The 18,390-nt window shown below is 50.5% G+C and overlaps 1 protein-coding gene across 3 annotated transcripts in view; it reads left to right on the plus strand.

Annotated features, from left to right (window-relative positions):
- Window positions 1-18,390, plus strand: part of DNPEP (aspartyl aminopeptidase) — a 479,746-nt gene that overhangs the window by 249,088 nt on the left and 212,268 nt on the right. For all 3 annotated transcript variants that reach the window (XR_014980105.1, XM_085650112.1, XM_085650111.1), the window contains exon 9: window positions 8,503-8,580. Coding sequence is in view for 2 of the 3 variants with exons in the window: in XM_085650112.1 (XP_085506238.1) it covers window positions 8,503-8,580 (78 nt within the window). In the remaining variant the exon portion in view is untranslated. The remainder of the gene's footprint in view (window positions 1-8,502; window positions 8,581-18,390) is intronic.

Genomic DNA, 18,390 nt, shown 5'->3' on the forward strand with positions numbered 1-18,390 from the left:
CAGACAATATGACTGCAATGTATTCTATTCAAAAACCGGGGGGGGGACACTCTCCCCAGCTCTCTCGCTTAGCACAGAGCATATGGAAATGGGCAATCCCACAAAAAATCTTTCTCCTGGCACAACACGTCCCAGGCATACAAAACACCATGGCAGATCTGCTCAGCAGACAAACGCAGCAAATGCACGAATGGGAACTGCATCCACAAGTTCTTCACCCATTCTTTCACAAGTGGGGGCATCCTCAGATAGACCTCGTCGCCACCCACGAAAACAAAAAATGCCCAACCTTCGCCGCCAGATACCCACACCCATTGTCCAAAGGCAATGCGATATGGATGAACTGGTCAGGCAGATTTGCATACGCCTTTCCACCTCTTCCGCTAATTCCATTAGTGGTAAGGAAGCTACAACAGCACTCCCTCACACTCATTCTGGTAGCCCCAACATGGGCCAGGCAGCCGTGGTACACCACACTACTACAGCTCTCGGTGGTACCAAATCAAAAACTGCACCTGTCCCCATGCCTCCTAACCCAGAACCATGGAGAAATCAGGCACCCGGACCCAGCTCAGCTCAACCTTGCGATCTGGCTCCTGAAATCTTAGAATTTGGATACCTTAACCTTCCCCCTGATTGCATGAACATTATCAAGGAAGCCAGACGTCCTACCACTCGAGCATGCTATGCCGCAAAGTGGAAGAGATTTGTTGTTTACTGCCGTAACAATACAATCAACCCTTTAGATGTATCCATACAGCACATCATATGCTATCTGCTCCATCTTCAAAGGTGTAACCTGGCGTACTCATCCATCCGTCTACACCTAGCAGCAATTGCTGCTTACCTACAAAACAGACAGCATTTATCACTGTTCAGAGTGCCTGCTATTAAAGCCTTTATGGAAGGCCTTAAAAGAGTAATTCCGCCGAGGGCACCACCCTCACCTGTGTGGAATCTAAACGTAGTTCTTACAAGGCTAATGGGTCCGCCTTTCGAACCAATGCATAAATGTGAGCTACAGTTCCTCACTTGGAAAACAGCTTTCCTCGTAGCTATCACTTCCCTTAGAAGGGTTAGCGAGATACAAGCGTTCACTATACAAGAACCCTTCCTACAAATACATCACAGCAAGGTGATACTTCGCACAAATCCAAAATTTCTGCCTAAGGTCATTTCCCCCTTCCATCTTAATCAATCGGTGGAATTACCGGTTTTTTTCTCGCAACCTCAATCTGTTGCGGAAAGGGCTCTACATACACTTGATGTTAAGAGGGCTTTACTGTACTACATACAAAGAACGCAACCTTTCAGAAAGACTAAACAGTTGTTCGTCTCCTTCTCTCCACCGCATAAAGGCAACCCCATCTCAAAATCAGGGATAGCTAGGTGGATTGTAAAGTGCATACAAATTTGTTATCACAAAGCAAAAAGAACATTATCTGTTCCACCTAAAGCCCACTCTACAAGAAAGATAGGGGCTTCTATGGCTTTTCTAGGGAACATACCCTTAGATGACATCTGCAAAGCAGCCACATGGTCAACACCGCACACCTTCACAAAACATTACTGTGTAGACGTGCACTCCAAACAACAAGCTAGTGTGGGCCAGGCTGTACTAAAGACACTGTTTCAAACCACTGCAACGGATACCGGTGGTCGCCGCTAGGGTTGGGTACTGCTATATAATCTATGCACAGTGTATAATCTGCAGCTCATATGCCTCGAACGGAATATGCTACTTACCAGTATGCATCTGTTCTTGGCATGTAGAGCTGCAGATCTATACACGCCCACCCGCCTCCCCGGCTACCTGTATCCGTTCCAGTCTATCTTATTTAGATACAACACACATGGGTTTCTTCACTATTATCACTACGCTCCATCTTTTCCCTGCTGGCGAAAAACAATCTGAGGATGGAGCCGAAGCCCATGCGCAGTACGGACCGAAGGAGGAGTCACCAAGCTCGTGACTTCCAAAGACTGTCCAAGAAGAAAAACAAACTGCAAACATCCGGGCCCAACACCAGATGGCGATCTATGCACAGTGTATAGATCTGCAGCTCTACATGCCAAGAACAGATGCATACTGGTAAGTAGCATATTCCTTTCACTGTGAGAGGCACTGCTACCAAACACTGTCATTCTCAAAGTCTTGGTAGATGAGATGAAGTTCCCGCACAATATGATTCAGAATGTTTACACCAGGTTCTATAACACACCAGAGCAGTCACAGCCCTCAAAGACTCACCAGCCTCCACAACCGGCACCGCTTCCACCCCTCATTAATCAGTACCATTGACCTCCGGTCTGGTCCATCAACATGCGAGAGCATCACCACAAAAGATGATGAGAACGAAGAGTGAAGACAGAGAGAGAGAGGTGCTAAAAGCTGCATCATGCTCCGCTACTCCTCCGCTGTCAGATTCTCCACCCAATGACATCACCAAGTTTGGTGGCTAGGGCAACAAAGAGATTTGAACTTATGACCTGCCCAAAAAACAGATAAAGGCAACATATTGAAGGGCCATTGCAGGTTGAGGGGATATCTCCCCTAACTGGGTTTTCTAACAATCCCACAGCACAGGTTTATTTTCCCTAGGTTTCGGCTCAATTATCTCCCTTGCATGTTGGGCCACCCTGCTGGTATCTTTTCTTCGAACAATCTCTCGTGTTGCCCATGTGATGACACTTCACTACAGTCTGATTTGCAAATCTTATTTTGTAAATGTTATTGTAACCAATGGAAAAGGTTTTTAATTCCGCTTTTACGTAAGCACAATTTTAGACAATGTCGTCTGGCCCTGTATGTTTTTAAGAATGCTGCCTGATCCGCTAACTTGTTACAGTGTTGCCTCTTTTTTATGTATGTGTCTCAAATCCAGGAAATCATTTATTGATTGATACTGATGAATTGCTTCTTTAAACATTTTTGATTGTGATGTATACTTTTATGATTAACTTGTATTAATCGAATAAAGTAATTTTGATGATGATAAAGGGACACCAATTGTCAACCACGTCTATCTAGCCCATGGGGAAATATGTCATACTGACAACTGTGGCCATGCCTGCAGTCATTGTCTGCTTGAAAAGTAATACAAGGCACCTGACCACACTCCAACATTTCTCATCGATCACCCAATGCTTGTTGGGTTGGGCAACGAGTTGAGTTGTGATGGATGCAGCCATGTCAATCTCTGGAGGACCCCCATATTCCCCATGAATTGTTTCAGTCACGAAGGTAGTAGGATGGACCCATTTGGTATGCATTCTCATCCATTCCGCCCACGTCGACCAAGGTGCACAATCCATGGCAGTGCTGGGATTAAACTGTCCCCAGGTATGTGCGGGCATCACCCCTTACCTGAACAGGACTCTTTGGAGCAGGCATGAGGGACCAGACAACATCCTGCATCTGGGAGGGCGCACTTCTTCCGCTGTAATCAATGTAGGAATGCATTCGGGCAGCACAGGTTTCCTTCAACTCTCTGGTGCTGCAGTCCTGAGATGGTGCGGCTGGCTCAGGACCACCTCCTCTCACCTGAGGTGCAAAAAAGGATTCTCGTTATGCAGTAACATGGAGAGGTTCTATACAGCGACCCTGTTCTACCGGTACATGGACCCCATGGGCACCGAGAGAGCCAGATCCCTCTGTTTCCTTCAGTCTCGCCACCAATAGTCTTTCTGCTAAGCTAGAATTCCGTGGTAGATCTACCACTGCAACGTCCCAAGTACTACTTTTCATGTTTGGGCGGGTACACGAAAGGCTATATTTGACCAAGTGTGCCTTATACATGGTGACCACATGAACCAAGGTGGCACAATCCTTGGCAATACTGGAATGATACAATCCTTAAATGTGAGTAGACATTACCCCTTACATTGATATGATTCCTCTAGACAAGTGTGAGTTATCAAAGGTAATCCTTCGTCAGGGAGAATGCTCTTCATCTGCTGTTATCATGGATGTAGGAAGCACTGGTTCCTTCCAGTTCTCAGGCACGGTCGTCGTCGGATAGCAGGGCTGGTTCAGAACAATCTCCTCACCCAAGGTGCAAAACAGAATTCTCAGCATGCCATTAGATGGAGAGGTTTGAGGGAGAGGCCCTGTCCGGCTGGCTTGTGAACATGTTGCAGCACCTCAAGGCAGTCAGATCCATTAGTGTCCTTCAGTCTTGGCACCAGTAGTCTTTTTACCGCTCCAAGGGTCGTAGCTGGATCTACTACCATGGAGACTTCAAGCCATACCTATACCAGTAACTACAGTGCCTTTTCGTTTAAGGTGGCTTCACTCTGGAAATATCTTCCCCAAAGGTTTTCACTATTTCTTGCTACATGAAGTTCTGGAAGTAAATAAAAACGTAGCTCTTGCAAATCTGGTCAGACGCCCTTTTCCCCTCTCAAGGTAGTGCCAGGGATCTTTCGGGTATTTGTGCACCCAGTTGAGTCGGTTTTGAATTTAAGATTCTATACAGATGAGACACATTCCCTCACCAAGCAGGTTAGACATTTATCTTCAGCTTACTTCTCATTGTTGGGAGTTTTGTGAATAATCTTGCTGCTACTCTCTGCTACTACTCGCCCGCTGGTGGTCCAGTCTGCTACTTCGAGTCGATTGGGTTACAGTAACTCTTGTTTTTGGGCTCTCCAGCTGGTCTCTTGAACAGATTAGCACAGGCAATATGCCACTATGAGACTTGTTACATTGGCCGTGGCATTCTTCCAGCTCTGCCACTTTAGATTTACTACATTGACTGCCTTTGACGAAGAAGATCACCTTTGAATCTTTATGTTGTGTTCATAGGGCCTTCGACAGGACACTCTTCTCTCAAGCAGACGTTTGTACTCTACATGCCTGTCCATAGGTTGGGCTTATCAGGCGTGCATCTTGCGCTTATTCCAAACATTAGGCGTGAGCGGCTGAGAAGCAGATTCATTTCGGTAAGAGCGGCCCATGTAATTCCCTTCCTCTCTTATTGATAACATACAGCTTGGTCACACTCTTGAATTCCTCTACACATTCCCGTCAGCACCACCACAAAAGTAAACCCATACATGCTTTTGCCTTATTCAGGTCAAGGTCCTTCCCATGCTGCTAAGCGTCCTGGAGCATATCCCAGATTCTAGCGATAGAAGGGGCGTTAGTCAAGACCTTTTCTCATCAAGAATAAATCAGGAGACTTGTGTTCAATTTTGGATCTGCGCCGGTTGAGCAAATACCTAAAAACTCCCAGTTGTTTTGCATTGTAACCCTGCAGGAAGATCTCCATTACTCCAGGAGGGGGAATCCATGAAATCACTGTATTTATGAGATGCATGCTGCCATATGGCCATACGTTCCATGCACTCCCACTTCCTACAGTTTAAGTTGGTTTGTCCACATTTTCAGTTACTCACCTTACACTTCGGGCAGGAATGAGCACCGTGGCATCTGTCACACCCTTCTTGCAAGGCAAGGTCACCAGGTCTTTCCTTCTCTCAGCAATGTCTTATTTCCTTGTCTTCTGCTTTGTCACAGGTTGGCACCAGTCCCCTTTTGGGCCCTTTACCTACATCTAGTTAAAGGGAGCTATTTTGGACTCAGGAAAGGAGAAAGCTGTTTTATCGAAAGAGCACATTCTGAAGAGTGAACACATGGCCGTTCATAAAGAGCTTGTCATGCACAGGCTGACTTTAGAAGTCGCACCTTGTTATGATATCAGTCTGCATTCCCCATTGTTCCGAGCAAGCAATGCATACATTTATCTAGCACTTTCGAGTCGCACCTCGGCTGGTCGAGGGCCCTCCCATTGTGGGGCAGTTGAGGCAATATCTGTTTAGGTCTCTGGCCAAGTAACGCTCACTTCATGATAACTTGAGGTGCATCAGTGGGAAGCTGGTTTGCCCATCTTCAGAAATTGTCTACAAGAGGACAGTGGTCAGCTTAGGAAGTAAAGCTGCATTTCAACGCTCTCGATTTGAGGACTGCCCAAAGAGCCCTGCAAGCATTCCTCCCAAGTATACAAAGCCTGTTCGTGTTATCAGAACAAGTGGCACCACTTCAATGTTCTCTGTCAACAGCGAGGCACGACCTGGTCCCCTGGGGTGTCAGAGGGTTTTGGCTTCTTTGAACAGTCACTTAAGTGCAACGTTGAGGGCCAGAAGGTGAGAAATGATTGTCGATACACTCAGCAGGTCAGTAGCCGAGTGTCAGAAGTGAGAGTTGGATCAAGCTCAGCTCGACAGTGTTTGGAACAGATGGGGTAGGATGTGTCAGCATATCTTTCCTATGGAGACCAATAGGAAATTAATCTATTCTCGCAGGCATCTGCAGCCAGGGTCGAGAGTCGATGCATTATCAATAACTTTGCCATCAGCATCTACAGTCATCTGATGCATGGTAGTTGGTTCAGAGATTTTTGCATTTTTAGTAACAAGAGGTGTGAGTGAATAGCAATTACTCTGTCTTTCGAGGCTACTTCGTGAACAGTCAGTAACTAAAACGTACGGGTAAGTAAAGACTACTCTATATAAATAGTAAGTAAGTGGATGTAGGAGTAAGTAGTGGTTGCTCTTCCTTTCTATGCTCCTTTGTGAACAGTTACTAAAAGGCAGTAGTAGTCCATAGAGGATACACTTCCTTACTTTGGGAATATTAAGTACTCTAAGTAAGTGGAGGTTACTCTTTCCTTTCATCGCTCCTTTGTGCCATGTAAGTAACAGGAGGTGGGAGTAAGAAGAGGTTACTCCTCCTTTCTGTGCTCCTTTGTGACTTGTAAATAACTGGAGGTAGGAGTAAGTGGAAGTTACTCCTCCTTTCTGTGCTCCTTTGTGCCATGTAAGTAACAGGAGGTGGGAGTAAGAAAAGGTTACTCCTCCTTTCTGTGCTCCTTTGTGCCATGTAAGTAACAGGAGGTGGGAGTAAGAAGAGGTTAGTCCTCCTTTCTGTGCTCCTTTGTGACTTGTAAGTAACTGGAGGTAGGAGTAAGTGGAGGTTACTCTTCCTTTCATCACTCCTTTGTGCCATGTGAGTAACAGGAGGTGGGAGTAAGAAGAGGTTACTCCTCCTTTCTGTGCTCCTTTGTGACTTGTAAGTAACTGGAGGTAGGAGTAAGTAGGGGTTAATCTTCCTCCCTATGCTCCTTTGTAAATAATAGGTAACTGGAGGTAGGAGTAAGTGGAGGTTACTCTTCCTTTCATCGCTCCTTTGTGAATTGTAAGTAACTGCAGGTCAGAGTAAGCAGGCGTTACTCTTGCTTTCTATGCTCCTTTCTGAATAGTAGGTAACTGGAATTAGTAGTAAGTAGAGGGTACCCTTCCTTCCTTTCTGGACCCAGTCTCAGGATCAGGCCCATGTAAAGGCAGTGCCTGTAACAGGCTCACTGCACTGCCAGATCCTGGTGGAATCTGGACAAGGGATGTATGTTGGAGGACGGTGTAGTCAGTGTCATGTAGGACAGTCTAGCCTGCAAGTTTCAGAGCTGTGGCAGCTCATCGAAGCCCCTTTGTTACAGTAAATCACTCAAACCACCTGCTAGCATCATTAACCCCCAGAGTCCGTGGCATATATCCTGTTACCTCCTGCGGTGCAGCTGACAGCCTGCGTTTGATCCTGTTTAAATGAAGAAGCCTGTGTGTAGTCGCAGGATAATGAGGCCACCCAGGCCTGGGTACGAGCTGTCTGTCTTTGGATCTGACCTCTGACCTCTGACCTCTAGAACATCCAAAGCTGTAGAGTGAAAAGTACCTTCCTCTCAATGTATTCTTATTATTGGCCTGAGGGTGGGTATGGAAAGGCTGCCTGGCCCTTGAGGGTGGTTCACTGGTGCTGCCTGGCCCTTGAGGATGGTTCACTGGTGCTGCCTGGCCCTTGAGGGTGGTTCACTGGTGCTGCCTGGCCCTTGAGGGTGGTTCACTGGTGCTGCCTGGCCCTTGAGGGTGGTTCACTGGTGCTGCCTGGCCCTTGAGGGTGGTTCACTGGTGCTGCCTGGCCCTTGAGGGTGGTTCACTGGTGCTGCCTGGCCCTTGAGGGTGGTTCACTGGTGCTGCCTGGCCCTTGAGGGTGGTTCACTGGTGCTGCCTGGCCCTTGAGGGTGGTTCACTGGTGCTGCCTGGCCCTTGAGGGTGGTTCACTGGTGCTGCCTGGCCCTTGAGGGTGGTTCACTGGTGCTGCCTGGCCCTTGAGGGTGGTTCATTGGTGCTGCCTGGCCCTTGAGGGTGGTTCATTGGTGCTGCCTGGCCCTTGAGGGTGGTTCATTGGTGCTGCCTGGCCCTTGAGGGTGGTTCATTGGTGCTGCCTGGCCCTTGAGGGTGGTTCACTGGTGCTGCCTGGCCCTTGAGGGTGGTTCACTGGTGCTGCCTGGCCCTTGAGGGTGGTTCACTGGTGCTGCCTGGCCCTTGAGGGTGGTTCATTGGTGCTGCCTGGCCCTTGAGGACGTTTCACTGGTGCTGCATGCCTCTCGTATAGCGCTGCTTATTGCCCACATATTGCTGATAATTTATTACATATTCTCTTTTCAGACACTAGGAGGCGTATATGAGGAATTCATTTATGGCCCCCGGCTGGATAATCTGCACAGCTGCTATTGTGCCCTCCAGGTAAGTGGTGTCTGTTTCCTACCCATGTCTGTTAGAATCTCTACCAGACAGCAGACAGCGCCCTGGCACCCAATACCCGCATCCACATTCCAAATGTTACAGCTCAGTCTCCAGCAGAATGTGAAATGTGAAATGTGATCAAATTTCCTAGAGCCCGTTAAAAGCCTGGCAGATGCATTCAAGGTAGCTCTGAGTGGGACCAGTCTAGCTTTGGGAAGTCCTGCGATGGTCACCAGCCCATTTTCCAATCCAGGGATAATCCGGGATTGAACCGCCGGCCTGAGAGCTTCTGGGGTGGGGGGAATGGTTTGATTTTCTTCAGTGTGTTGAGTTTGGAATTGGCTCCCCTAGTATTAGCACTTATGTGTGCTTACATCTTTAGGTGTTTATCCAAGGTGATACCTAAAGATTTGTTGGAGTCTACAACGTGAGTAGTGCAGTTCAGAGCAGTTAGGTGTTTAATCCAGTCAAGGGTAAGAGCTGAGTGATTAGGTGGGGTGATCAAAAGAAATTCCGTTTTGAGAGCATTTAGTAGGAGATGGTTCTGAGCTAACCATTGTTGGGTCCGTGCAAGTGCAGCATTTAATGTTTTTATGTCCTCTTGCGAGGAGATCTTCAGGTACAATTGCGTGTCATCCGCATACATGTGGTATTGAATGTTGGCTCTGTTCAGAATGACCGAAAGAGGCTCCATAAGTAGGTTGAAGAGAGTGGGCAAGAGCACAGAACCTTGGGGAACTCCAATCAGGGCAGGGGTACTGGAAGCGATGGCATGATTAACTTTGATCCTTTGCGTGCGGTTGTGAAGGAAGTAGGCAAACCAGTTTAAGACCAGGCCCGACAATCCCATGCTATGTTGTAGGAGATCAATCAAGTTTTCGTGTTTGATGGTATCGAAGGCTGACGACAGGTCTAGAAGGATCAGGAGACAAGGGACATTTTGGTCAAGGGCTCTCACGGCGTCATCAATATGAGTTAGTGCCGTTTCAGTGCTATGCCCTGCTCTGAATCCTGACTCATGACGATCCATGAGATAATATTTCTCAATATGTTTGCAGAGCTGCGATTGAACGCATTTTTCAAGCAATTTCGCTAGAGTCATGCTGCTGGTGATAGGTCAGAAGTTGTTTGGATCTGATGGGTCTGCATTGGGTTTCTTAGGAATGGGAGTAACTTGCCCAACTTTTAGGCAGTCCGGAATCTTTCCCTGTATGAGGGATTCATGAATGATCCTGGACCAAAGAGGGAGAACGGCTGAGATTAAACCTTTATAGAGCTTGGCAGAATAGGGATTCAAAAACAATAGGGACAGGTACAGTCAAGCAATACTGCCACTAATGTGCAAAGACTATACGGTCAGGGTTAGCCGAGTACAGTGCAGCCTGCAGTTAACTATTAGAATCCTGTTGAGAGGAGAATGTCTCCTGCCAGAAGTGCCCAACTGCATGTGAAATTGGTATGCAACCTAGTGTTTGGTTCTTGTGTCACACTAACCTAGCGTGTACTCCGAGGCATAGGCCGGACACTGGCAATGCGATGTCTGCTACCTGTTCTGTGACTTTGGAGGGGTGCACCAAGCGGCCCTCGTAGCTGATATCAGACTATTGGCCATATACTGGGTGAAATACATTAAGCAGTGGTGGCAGCATCCTGAGTTTTTGTGAATTGGTAGTGTCTCGAGACCTTTTCTTCATGTGTCCCGGAGACTGTGCTCCACTGGCTCCTCTCTTGTAAAGTTCAGCTATTATGTGAACCCCAGCTCTTCTCGCTGACATTCCTCGTGCACATGCACTATCTGTGTGAGATGCATGTAACTCCTCTTGCTGACATTCCTCGTGCACATGCACTATCTGTGTGAGATGCATGTAGCTCCTCTTGCTGACATTCCCTGTGCATGTGCACTATCTGTGTGAAATGCATGTAGCTCCTCTTGCTGACATTCCCTGTGCATGTGCACTATGTGTGTGAGCTGCATGTAGCTCTTCTCGCTGACATTGCCTGTACATGTGCACTATGTGTGTGAGCTGCATGTATGCTAGCTGGAGTGTTTGTGGGTAGTGTCTGAGTACTGGGACCAGTGTGAATCAGATTTGATGTCCCTGTTTTCACATGGGACAAGATTGAGAGGGGATACAGCTGTCTAAGATAGAGGCCATGGATTGACTCTGTTCCTGAGGCTGGAGAGTGGAAACCTCCACCATCTGCGGCGGAGGAGAATCGAGACCGCGCTCCGCTTAGACTTTCAAGGAGGACCTTGTTAACAAGGGGCTGCTGATTAACTCTTCCTTTAGCTGCAGTTTTGTAGAAGGTGCGAGTAAGGTGTGAGGGGTAAGGTGAGGACGTTTCTGGGCAGAGCCTGTCCTTTTGTGTGTCCTTGATTACTACTTCATTAAGGCTAATGAGAGCCAGGTGCAGAGATCTCATACTTCATTGTTCTCTTCTATATTCTCTGCTTGGAGCCAAAATAATCGCTTCCTGCTGAAAGAGACATCACCTTGCCTTTAATACTGTTTCTGAGAAGCAGCCCGACACTCCTTCACCTGGTCCTCTCGGTGAACAAGGTGCACATCTGTCCCAGTGTACCGCCACTCCTTGACCTGGTCCTCTCGGTGAATAAGGTACGCGTCTGTCCCATGGTATCACCACTCCTTGACCTGGTCCCTGTGGTGAACAAGGTGCGCGTCTGTCCCAGTGTATCGCCACTCTTTGACCTGGTCCTCTCGGTGAACAAGGTACGCGTCTGTCCCAGTGTATCGCCACTCCTTGACCTGGTCCTCTCGGTGAACAAGGTACGCGTCTGTCCCAGTGTATCTCCACTCCTTGACCTGTTCCTCTCGGTGAACAAGGTACGCGTCTGTCCCAGTGTATCTCCACTCCTTGACCTGGTCCTCTCGGTGAACAAGGTATGCGTCTGTCCCAGTGTATCGCTACTCCTTGACCTGGTCCTCTCGGTGAACAAGGTACGCGTCTGTCCCAGTGTATCGCCACTCCTTGATCTGGTCCTCTCGGTGAACCAAGGTGCTCATCTGTCCCAGTGTTTCGTCACTCCTTGACCTGGTCCTCTCGGTGAACAAGGTGCTCATCTGTCCCAGTGTTTCGCCACTCCTTGACCTGGTCCTCTCAGTGAATAAGGTACGCGTCTGTCCCATGGTATCACCACTCCTTGACCTGGTCCTCTCGGTGAACAAGGTACGCGTCTGTCCCAGTGTATCGCCACTCCTTGACCTGGTCCTCTCAGTGAATAAGGTACGCGTCTGTCCCATGGTATCACCACTCCTTGACCTGGTCCTCTCGGTGAACAAGGTACGTGTCTGTCCCAGTGTATCGCCACTCCTTGACCTGGTCCTCTCGGTGAACAAGCAACTCGTCTGTCCCAGTGTTCCGCCACTCCTTGACCTGGTCCCTGTGGTGAACAAGGTGCGCGTCTGTCCCAGTGTATCACCACTCCTTGACCTGGTCCTCTCTGTGAACAAGGTACGCGTCTGTCCCAGTGTATCGCCACTCCTTGACCTGGTCCTCTCGGTGAACAAGGTACGCATCTGTCCCAGTGTATCGCCACTCCTTGACCTGGTCCTCTCGGTGAACAAGGTACGCGTCTGTCCCTGTGCATCGCCATTCCTTGACCTGGTCCTCTCAGTGAACAAGCTACGCGTCTGTCCCAGTGTATCGCCACTCCTTGACCTGGTCCTCTCGGTGAACAAGGTACGCGTCTGTCCCAGTGTATCGCCACTCCGTGACCTGGTCCTCTCGGTGAACAAGCTACGCGTCTGTCCCAGTGTATCGCCACTCCTTGATCTGGTCCTCTCGGTGAACCAAGGTGCTCATCTGTCCCAGTGTTTCGTCACTCCTTGACCTGGTCCTCTCGGTGAACAAGGTGCTCATCTGTCCCAGTGTTTCGCCACTCCTTGACCTGGTCCTCTCAGTGAATAAGGTACGCGTCTGTCCCATGGTATCACCACTCCTTGACCTGGTCCTCTCGGTGAACAAGGTACGCGTCTGTCCCAGTGTATCGCCACTCCTTGACCTGGTCCTCTCAGTGAATAAGGTACGCGTCTGTCCCATGGTATCACCACTCCTTGACCTGGTCCTCTCGGTGAACAAGGTACGTGTCTGTCCCAGTGTATCGCCACTCCTTGACCTGGTCCTCTCGGTGAACAAGCAACTCGTCTGTCCCAGTGTTCCGCCACTCCTTGACCTGGTCCCTGTGGTGAACAAGGTGCGCGTCTGTCCCAGTGTATCACCACTCCTTGACCTGGTCCTCTCTGTGAACAAGGTACGCGTCTGTCCCAGTGTATCGCCACTCCTTGACCTGGTCCTCTCGGTGAACAAGGTACGCATCTGTCCCAGTGTATCGCCACTCCTTGACCTGGTCCTCTCGGTGAACAAGGTACGCGTCTGTCCCTGTGCATCGCCACTCCTTGACCTGGTCCTCTCAGTGAACAAGCTACGCGTCTGTCCCAGTGTATCGCCACTCCTTGACCTGGTCCTCTCGGTGAACAAGGTACGCGTCTGTCCCAGTGTATCGCCACTCCGTGACCTGGTCCTCTCGGTGAACAAGCTACGCGTCTGTCCCAGTGTTTCGTCACTGCTTGACCTGGTCCTCTTGGTGAACAAGCTACGTGTCTGTCCCATGGTATCACCACTCCTTGACCTGGTCCCTGTGGTGAACAAGGTGCGCGTCTGTCCCAGTGTTTCGCCACTCCTTGACCTGGTCCTCTCGGTGAACAAGGTACGCGTCTGTCCCAGTGTATCTCCACTCCTTGACCTGGTCCTATTGGTGAACAAGGTGCGGTGCACTTTCTTTCTGTCCTCTTGCCTGTCTTATGTTGGTTTATTGCTGGACATCACTGCAAGGGGGAAGCCTTCTCTTTGACAGAGAGGATTTCGGCCATGTGTGCTTCAGACACCGAAACCACAGCTATATGGTCTTTAATGGCTCTCACATTGGTGAAAGAAGTGTTCGAGGCATGTGAGCTGTAGATCACATGATTTGCATACTCCTGCCATCTAGTGTTGGGTCGGGATGTTTGCATGTTTTTTTTCGAAGAAGTCTTTCCAGTCACGAGGTAAGGTGACTCCTCTTTTTGGTGATCGTGCACATGGGCATCGACTCCATTGTTACATTGTTTTTTAACGCCATCGTGTTTGGACGTGTATTGCTGCACTCTGGTTCAAAAACATTCCTCTGGTTCCCCTCGGTGCTTAATCCACTTACCCTTGACGTTATTGTTTTCGAAAGCGTATCCCATTCTTCGTGTATCATATCTGTTTATAAAACTCTTTTTGATCGGGAAATTCGTGGAAGGCCTGTCCCCCTCGCAGTCCATGGATCGGACTCCATTTACATTCTGTCCAAGGTGCCACACGAAGTTTCTGCGCACCGACTCACACGAAGTGTGCAACTTGTGCTTATCCCCAAAGTACAGCGAACAGGACTGCGATGTGTGTGTAGCTCTTTCACATCTAAGAAAACGCTCCGTGACCGTCGGGCTCGACGTCACAAAATGCAAAGTCAAAACACCGGTTCCATTCCGGACTTCTTTGGGGAAGATTACGAACAAGAGACTTACGATGCACTAGGAGCAGAGGAAGAAGAAGAACAGGAGGAAATTGTTTCTGTCTCAGAATCCGGCTCCGATATGGATGAAGAGATTCCGCACGGTCAGTGCATCGTGAGTACTGATCCTCCCTTGCCCTAAAGTCCAAGTCAGCCCAAGAAAAAGGCTACAGGCCCACCACCGCCTTCTGGCCAAGGTGGGCACCGAGATCATTTTTCCAGTGCACCGCCTTCCGGCTCGGCACCGAAACACACACAAATGCCTTCCGGCTCGGAATCGAGTCAACCACACTCTGGCACCGAGCTGAAACCTTTGGCCTCTAAACCGAAACCAGACTCGGAGCCGGCTCCTTCAACAAAATCAAAAGCTTCTTCGGATCCGAAAGCTTCGGCACCGAAAACACTGTCACCGAAAATCTTGGCACCTTGACACAAAAATGCTCCTTCACTGCAACAGGAGCCCCATTTCGACGTCTCGCCTTCCAAACTGGACCCAAAACAAAAAACTGTTTATTAACCCTAAAACTGGACATATTTCCACCAAATTGCCACTTAAACACAAACCAGAGTAAGAGGACACTTATCACATTCCTCTTAAAAAGAAACATATTGGTACTAACCCGTTCGAGGCATATGAGCTGCAGATTGTACACTTAGCATAGATCGCCATCTGGTGTTGGGCCCGGATGTTTGCAGTTTGTTTTTCTTCTTGGACAGTCTTTGGAAGTCACGAGTTTGGTGACTCCTCCTTCGGTCCGTACTGCGCATGGGCTTCGGCCCCATCCTCAGATTGTTTTTTTCCGCCATCGGGCTCGGATGTGATACTTCGTGCTCCGGCTTCGAACTTCTACGGTTCCAGCCTCGACGGAAAATCCTCGATTCTTCGAGTTCCTTCATCATCTTCATCTCTCGAAGCGGCACTTTCTCCATCCCGTACATCGACACCGGCCTTCGGGCCCTCCGCGACTCCGGTCCCGGCCGATGGAAAGGACTCCGTTCAAAAAGTGCCCAAAATGTGGGTCTAAATTTCCCCACACCGACCTCCATCAGGTGTGTAACCTTTGCCTCTCTCCGGAACACGAGGCCAGAGACTGCCCCGCCTGCAAGTCTTTTCGATCAAAGAAGACCATCCGAGATCGAAGAGCTCGACGCACCATGGCGCACTCATCCTCTGCAGCTCCACCGGACATCTTCGGAGACGACGCCGAAGCTTCGGGGCAAACACACACCGAGCAGGAGGAAGACGTCGTCAGCGCTTCCGAGGCCCACGACTCCGACGTGGAGGACATTACACCAGCGCAGCGGGCCGTGAGTACTATGCCCCCTCCCACCCCCACGCCGAAAACCAAAGAGACTCAGGTTACTCCCTCGCCTGCCGGCCTGGGCAAAACCAAAACCAAAACTTCGATCACCCCACCTTCGGGCCCGGTGTCGAAGCTCCCAAAGTCTCATGGCAGCTCGGGATCGAGCCAGCCAACACCCGGTGCCGAAAAACAGCATCCGGCACCGAAGACTGCAAAATCCAGCTCGACTCCGAAACCACCGGTGCCGAAGCCTGGACACTCGGTGCCGACCAAACACAAACACAAATCCGTCGGCACCGATGCTCCGGCGCCGAAACATCATTCGACGCCGAAACACCCGGAGACCTCAAAAAAGCATGGCGCACACAGACCATCGAAACCCCCGGTTCCGAAATCACCGGTGCCGACAGACGACTCGACACCATTGGCTCTGTTTACACCAGACCCTTTACAAAAGACTTTGTCCAAAGATCCAAAGACTGGACTATTGACTTTAACTACCAAGAAAAGACGCCTTGATGCTCCGGCTCCTCCTCCTCCACCCAAAAGGAAGGACTCTGCTACTTCTCCCCTCAGAGTGCCCTCCCCACCACCGCCTCCCCTACCCCCTCCACCTCCTCCACCGCCTCCACCTCACAGGTCTCCGCCACCTGTACCTCACTACGATCCGACCCCATCCCCAGATCCGGATGATGGGGATCCGGACAATTACCCGGCGGACGCCCCAATGGATCCCACTCCACCAGGGACCCCAGATCCATGGGAGGATTACAATAACCCTGATATACCCAATGTACCTCAGGACGACCTATACCCATCAAGACCGTCCCCTCCAGAGGACTCCTTAGGGTTTCACCATTTAGTGCAGAGAGCAGCACACTACCACGGGGTGGACATGCACAGTGAACCGGTAGAAGAAGACTTCCTACTGGATACATTTGATATACAAGACAAATCCACTTCCATTTTACCCATGCTTAAGGGTGTCACCAAGCACGCTACAGAGGTGTTCAAAGACCCTGTCAGAGCCAGAGTACTGAACCCTAGAATAGAGAAGAAGTATAAGGCGGCACCCACAGATCCTGCTTACATCAAGGGCCCTGCTCCCCTAGATTCCCTAGTTGTCTCCACAGCTAGAAAGCGGGCTAACTCCCAATCCTCAGGAGATGCCCCACCGCCAGACAAAGAATCTAAACTTCTGGACGCGTCTGGTAAACGCACCGCCTCCCAAGCTGCAAACATGTGGCGCATTGCAAACACACAAGCACTGCTTGCGCGATATGATAGAGCACACTATGACGAACTAGAGGCTCTTATGCAGCACCTTCCAGAAAAATACAAGCACAAGGCTCATGACCTGTGTTGGACTTGGCCCTTCTGGCAGGTTCACCCCTGAACTTTTTGCTTTTTATTGGTGACGTGGTGTGGTGATTTTTGGTTTCTGCGCACTTTCCCTGTGTCCCAGGGTAAAGTGCGTGCGCGCTCTGAGTGCATGTGGTGAGATAGGCCTGCCCTCCCATAGGAATGCATGGGGAATGTATGTGTCCCTAGTAGTTCCTGATGCGTGGGGTGTGCAGGCCCGAGTTTGGTATGTACGGACTCGTGGGATTGAATGCTGCGCGATGATGTGTGCGGCGTGCATGTACCTAGTGTGGAAGTGCCACTTCTAGAAGTGGGCACTTCTGTGTGCAGTGTGTCTGGCGTGTGATTGGCTGGAGCTGGCTGGTGAGCCTGGCTCCAGGAGTCTGGTTGGGTCTGCCCCAGTGGTGAGTGTGAGATTAGCATGCTGGTGGCTGGGGAGGAGTACACCTGGGTCCTGAATAGGGCAGGGTTTTCCCCACACAATGCTGGCTGCACCCCCTGTGGTGCGACTGACGACCCTAGCCCTGCCAGTGAATAGAGTGAGGGGCTGAGCACATCAAGGGTGCTCCCCAACCAGCTGCGACTGGTTTTCCCCCTCACCCTGAACCCAGAACAAAGGGATTTGGTGTATAAAAAGGGGCTGTGTCCCCTTACAAAATGTTCTTGTTCTGCACTTGAATCTACCAGGGGCGTGCTGCTGCTGGGGCCCAGGGGAAGGCTTGCCTCCCTGGGCCCTGCCCAGCCCCTGGATGCCATGGACGCTGGAGGACTTCTGGGACCATTCTTTGCCATTGCCCCATACTTTCCAAAGACCTCTTTGCTGGGAGCTTTTTGCTCCATTTCTTTATGCCTCCAGGACTTTATTGACCTAGCGCCCGGAAAGCGCTATCTTTTCCCCCAGGAAGGAGGAACATGTGGGCCTTGGCAGCGCTGGGCTGCGATCTCCGCCGAGGGAATCCCGACGTAGGGATTCCCCCGTAATGCTGGCCTCGCGGGTGCCCACCCCGCTGCCTTTGCGTTAATTTTAAGCGGGTGCCCACCCCGCGTCATGGCCGCCTATTTTGATATTTGAATAAGCGGGTGCCCACCCCGCTGTACGATGTCCTAACCGAGGGAGCCTACCCCTCTGTGCTGCCAAAGTTTGCCGCTGCCGCCCGCGGCCCGCCTGGTTGTGGGCGGGGCCGCGGGACGGAAGCGGAAGTGCCGCCATTTGCCCCGGAGCCTCGCAGGCTCCACCAGTGAAGTCCCGGTCCCGAGATGGGGGACCGGGCGAAGGCCGGCGCATCCAGGGACGGGGCTCTCATGAGGTGAGAGAGCCCCGCCAGTACAGAGAAGTCCCGGTCCCACCAGAGGGACCGGGCGAGGAGAGAGCCCAGCATGTGAGGCGCCGCTCCGGAGTCCCCGGAGACCGATTCCTGCCTCCGCCTCCCCCAGCCGGTGAGTGCGAGAGAGTCCGGGTGGGGGGGGAGGCAGTGTCAGAGCGGCCCCGTCTGGCAGCGGGCCGCTCCACCGAGGCAGGCATGTTTGCTTGAGCGCCCCTTCGCTCCTACGAACCTCTTCCACCACGCTGGGCTGGAAGACACCTCA

This window comes from Triturus cristatus, chromosome 3_2 (genome assembly GCF_964204655.1).
Source record: "Triturus cristatus chromosome 3_2, aTriCri1.1, whole genome shotgun sequence".
Lineage (NCBI taxonomy): Eukaryota > Metazoa > Chordata > Amphibia > Caudata > Salamandridae > Triturus > Triturus cristatus.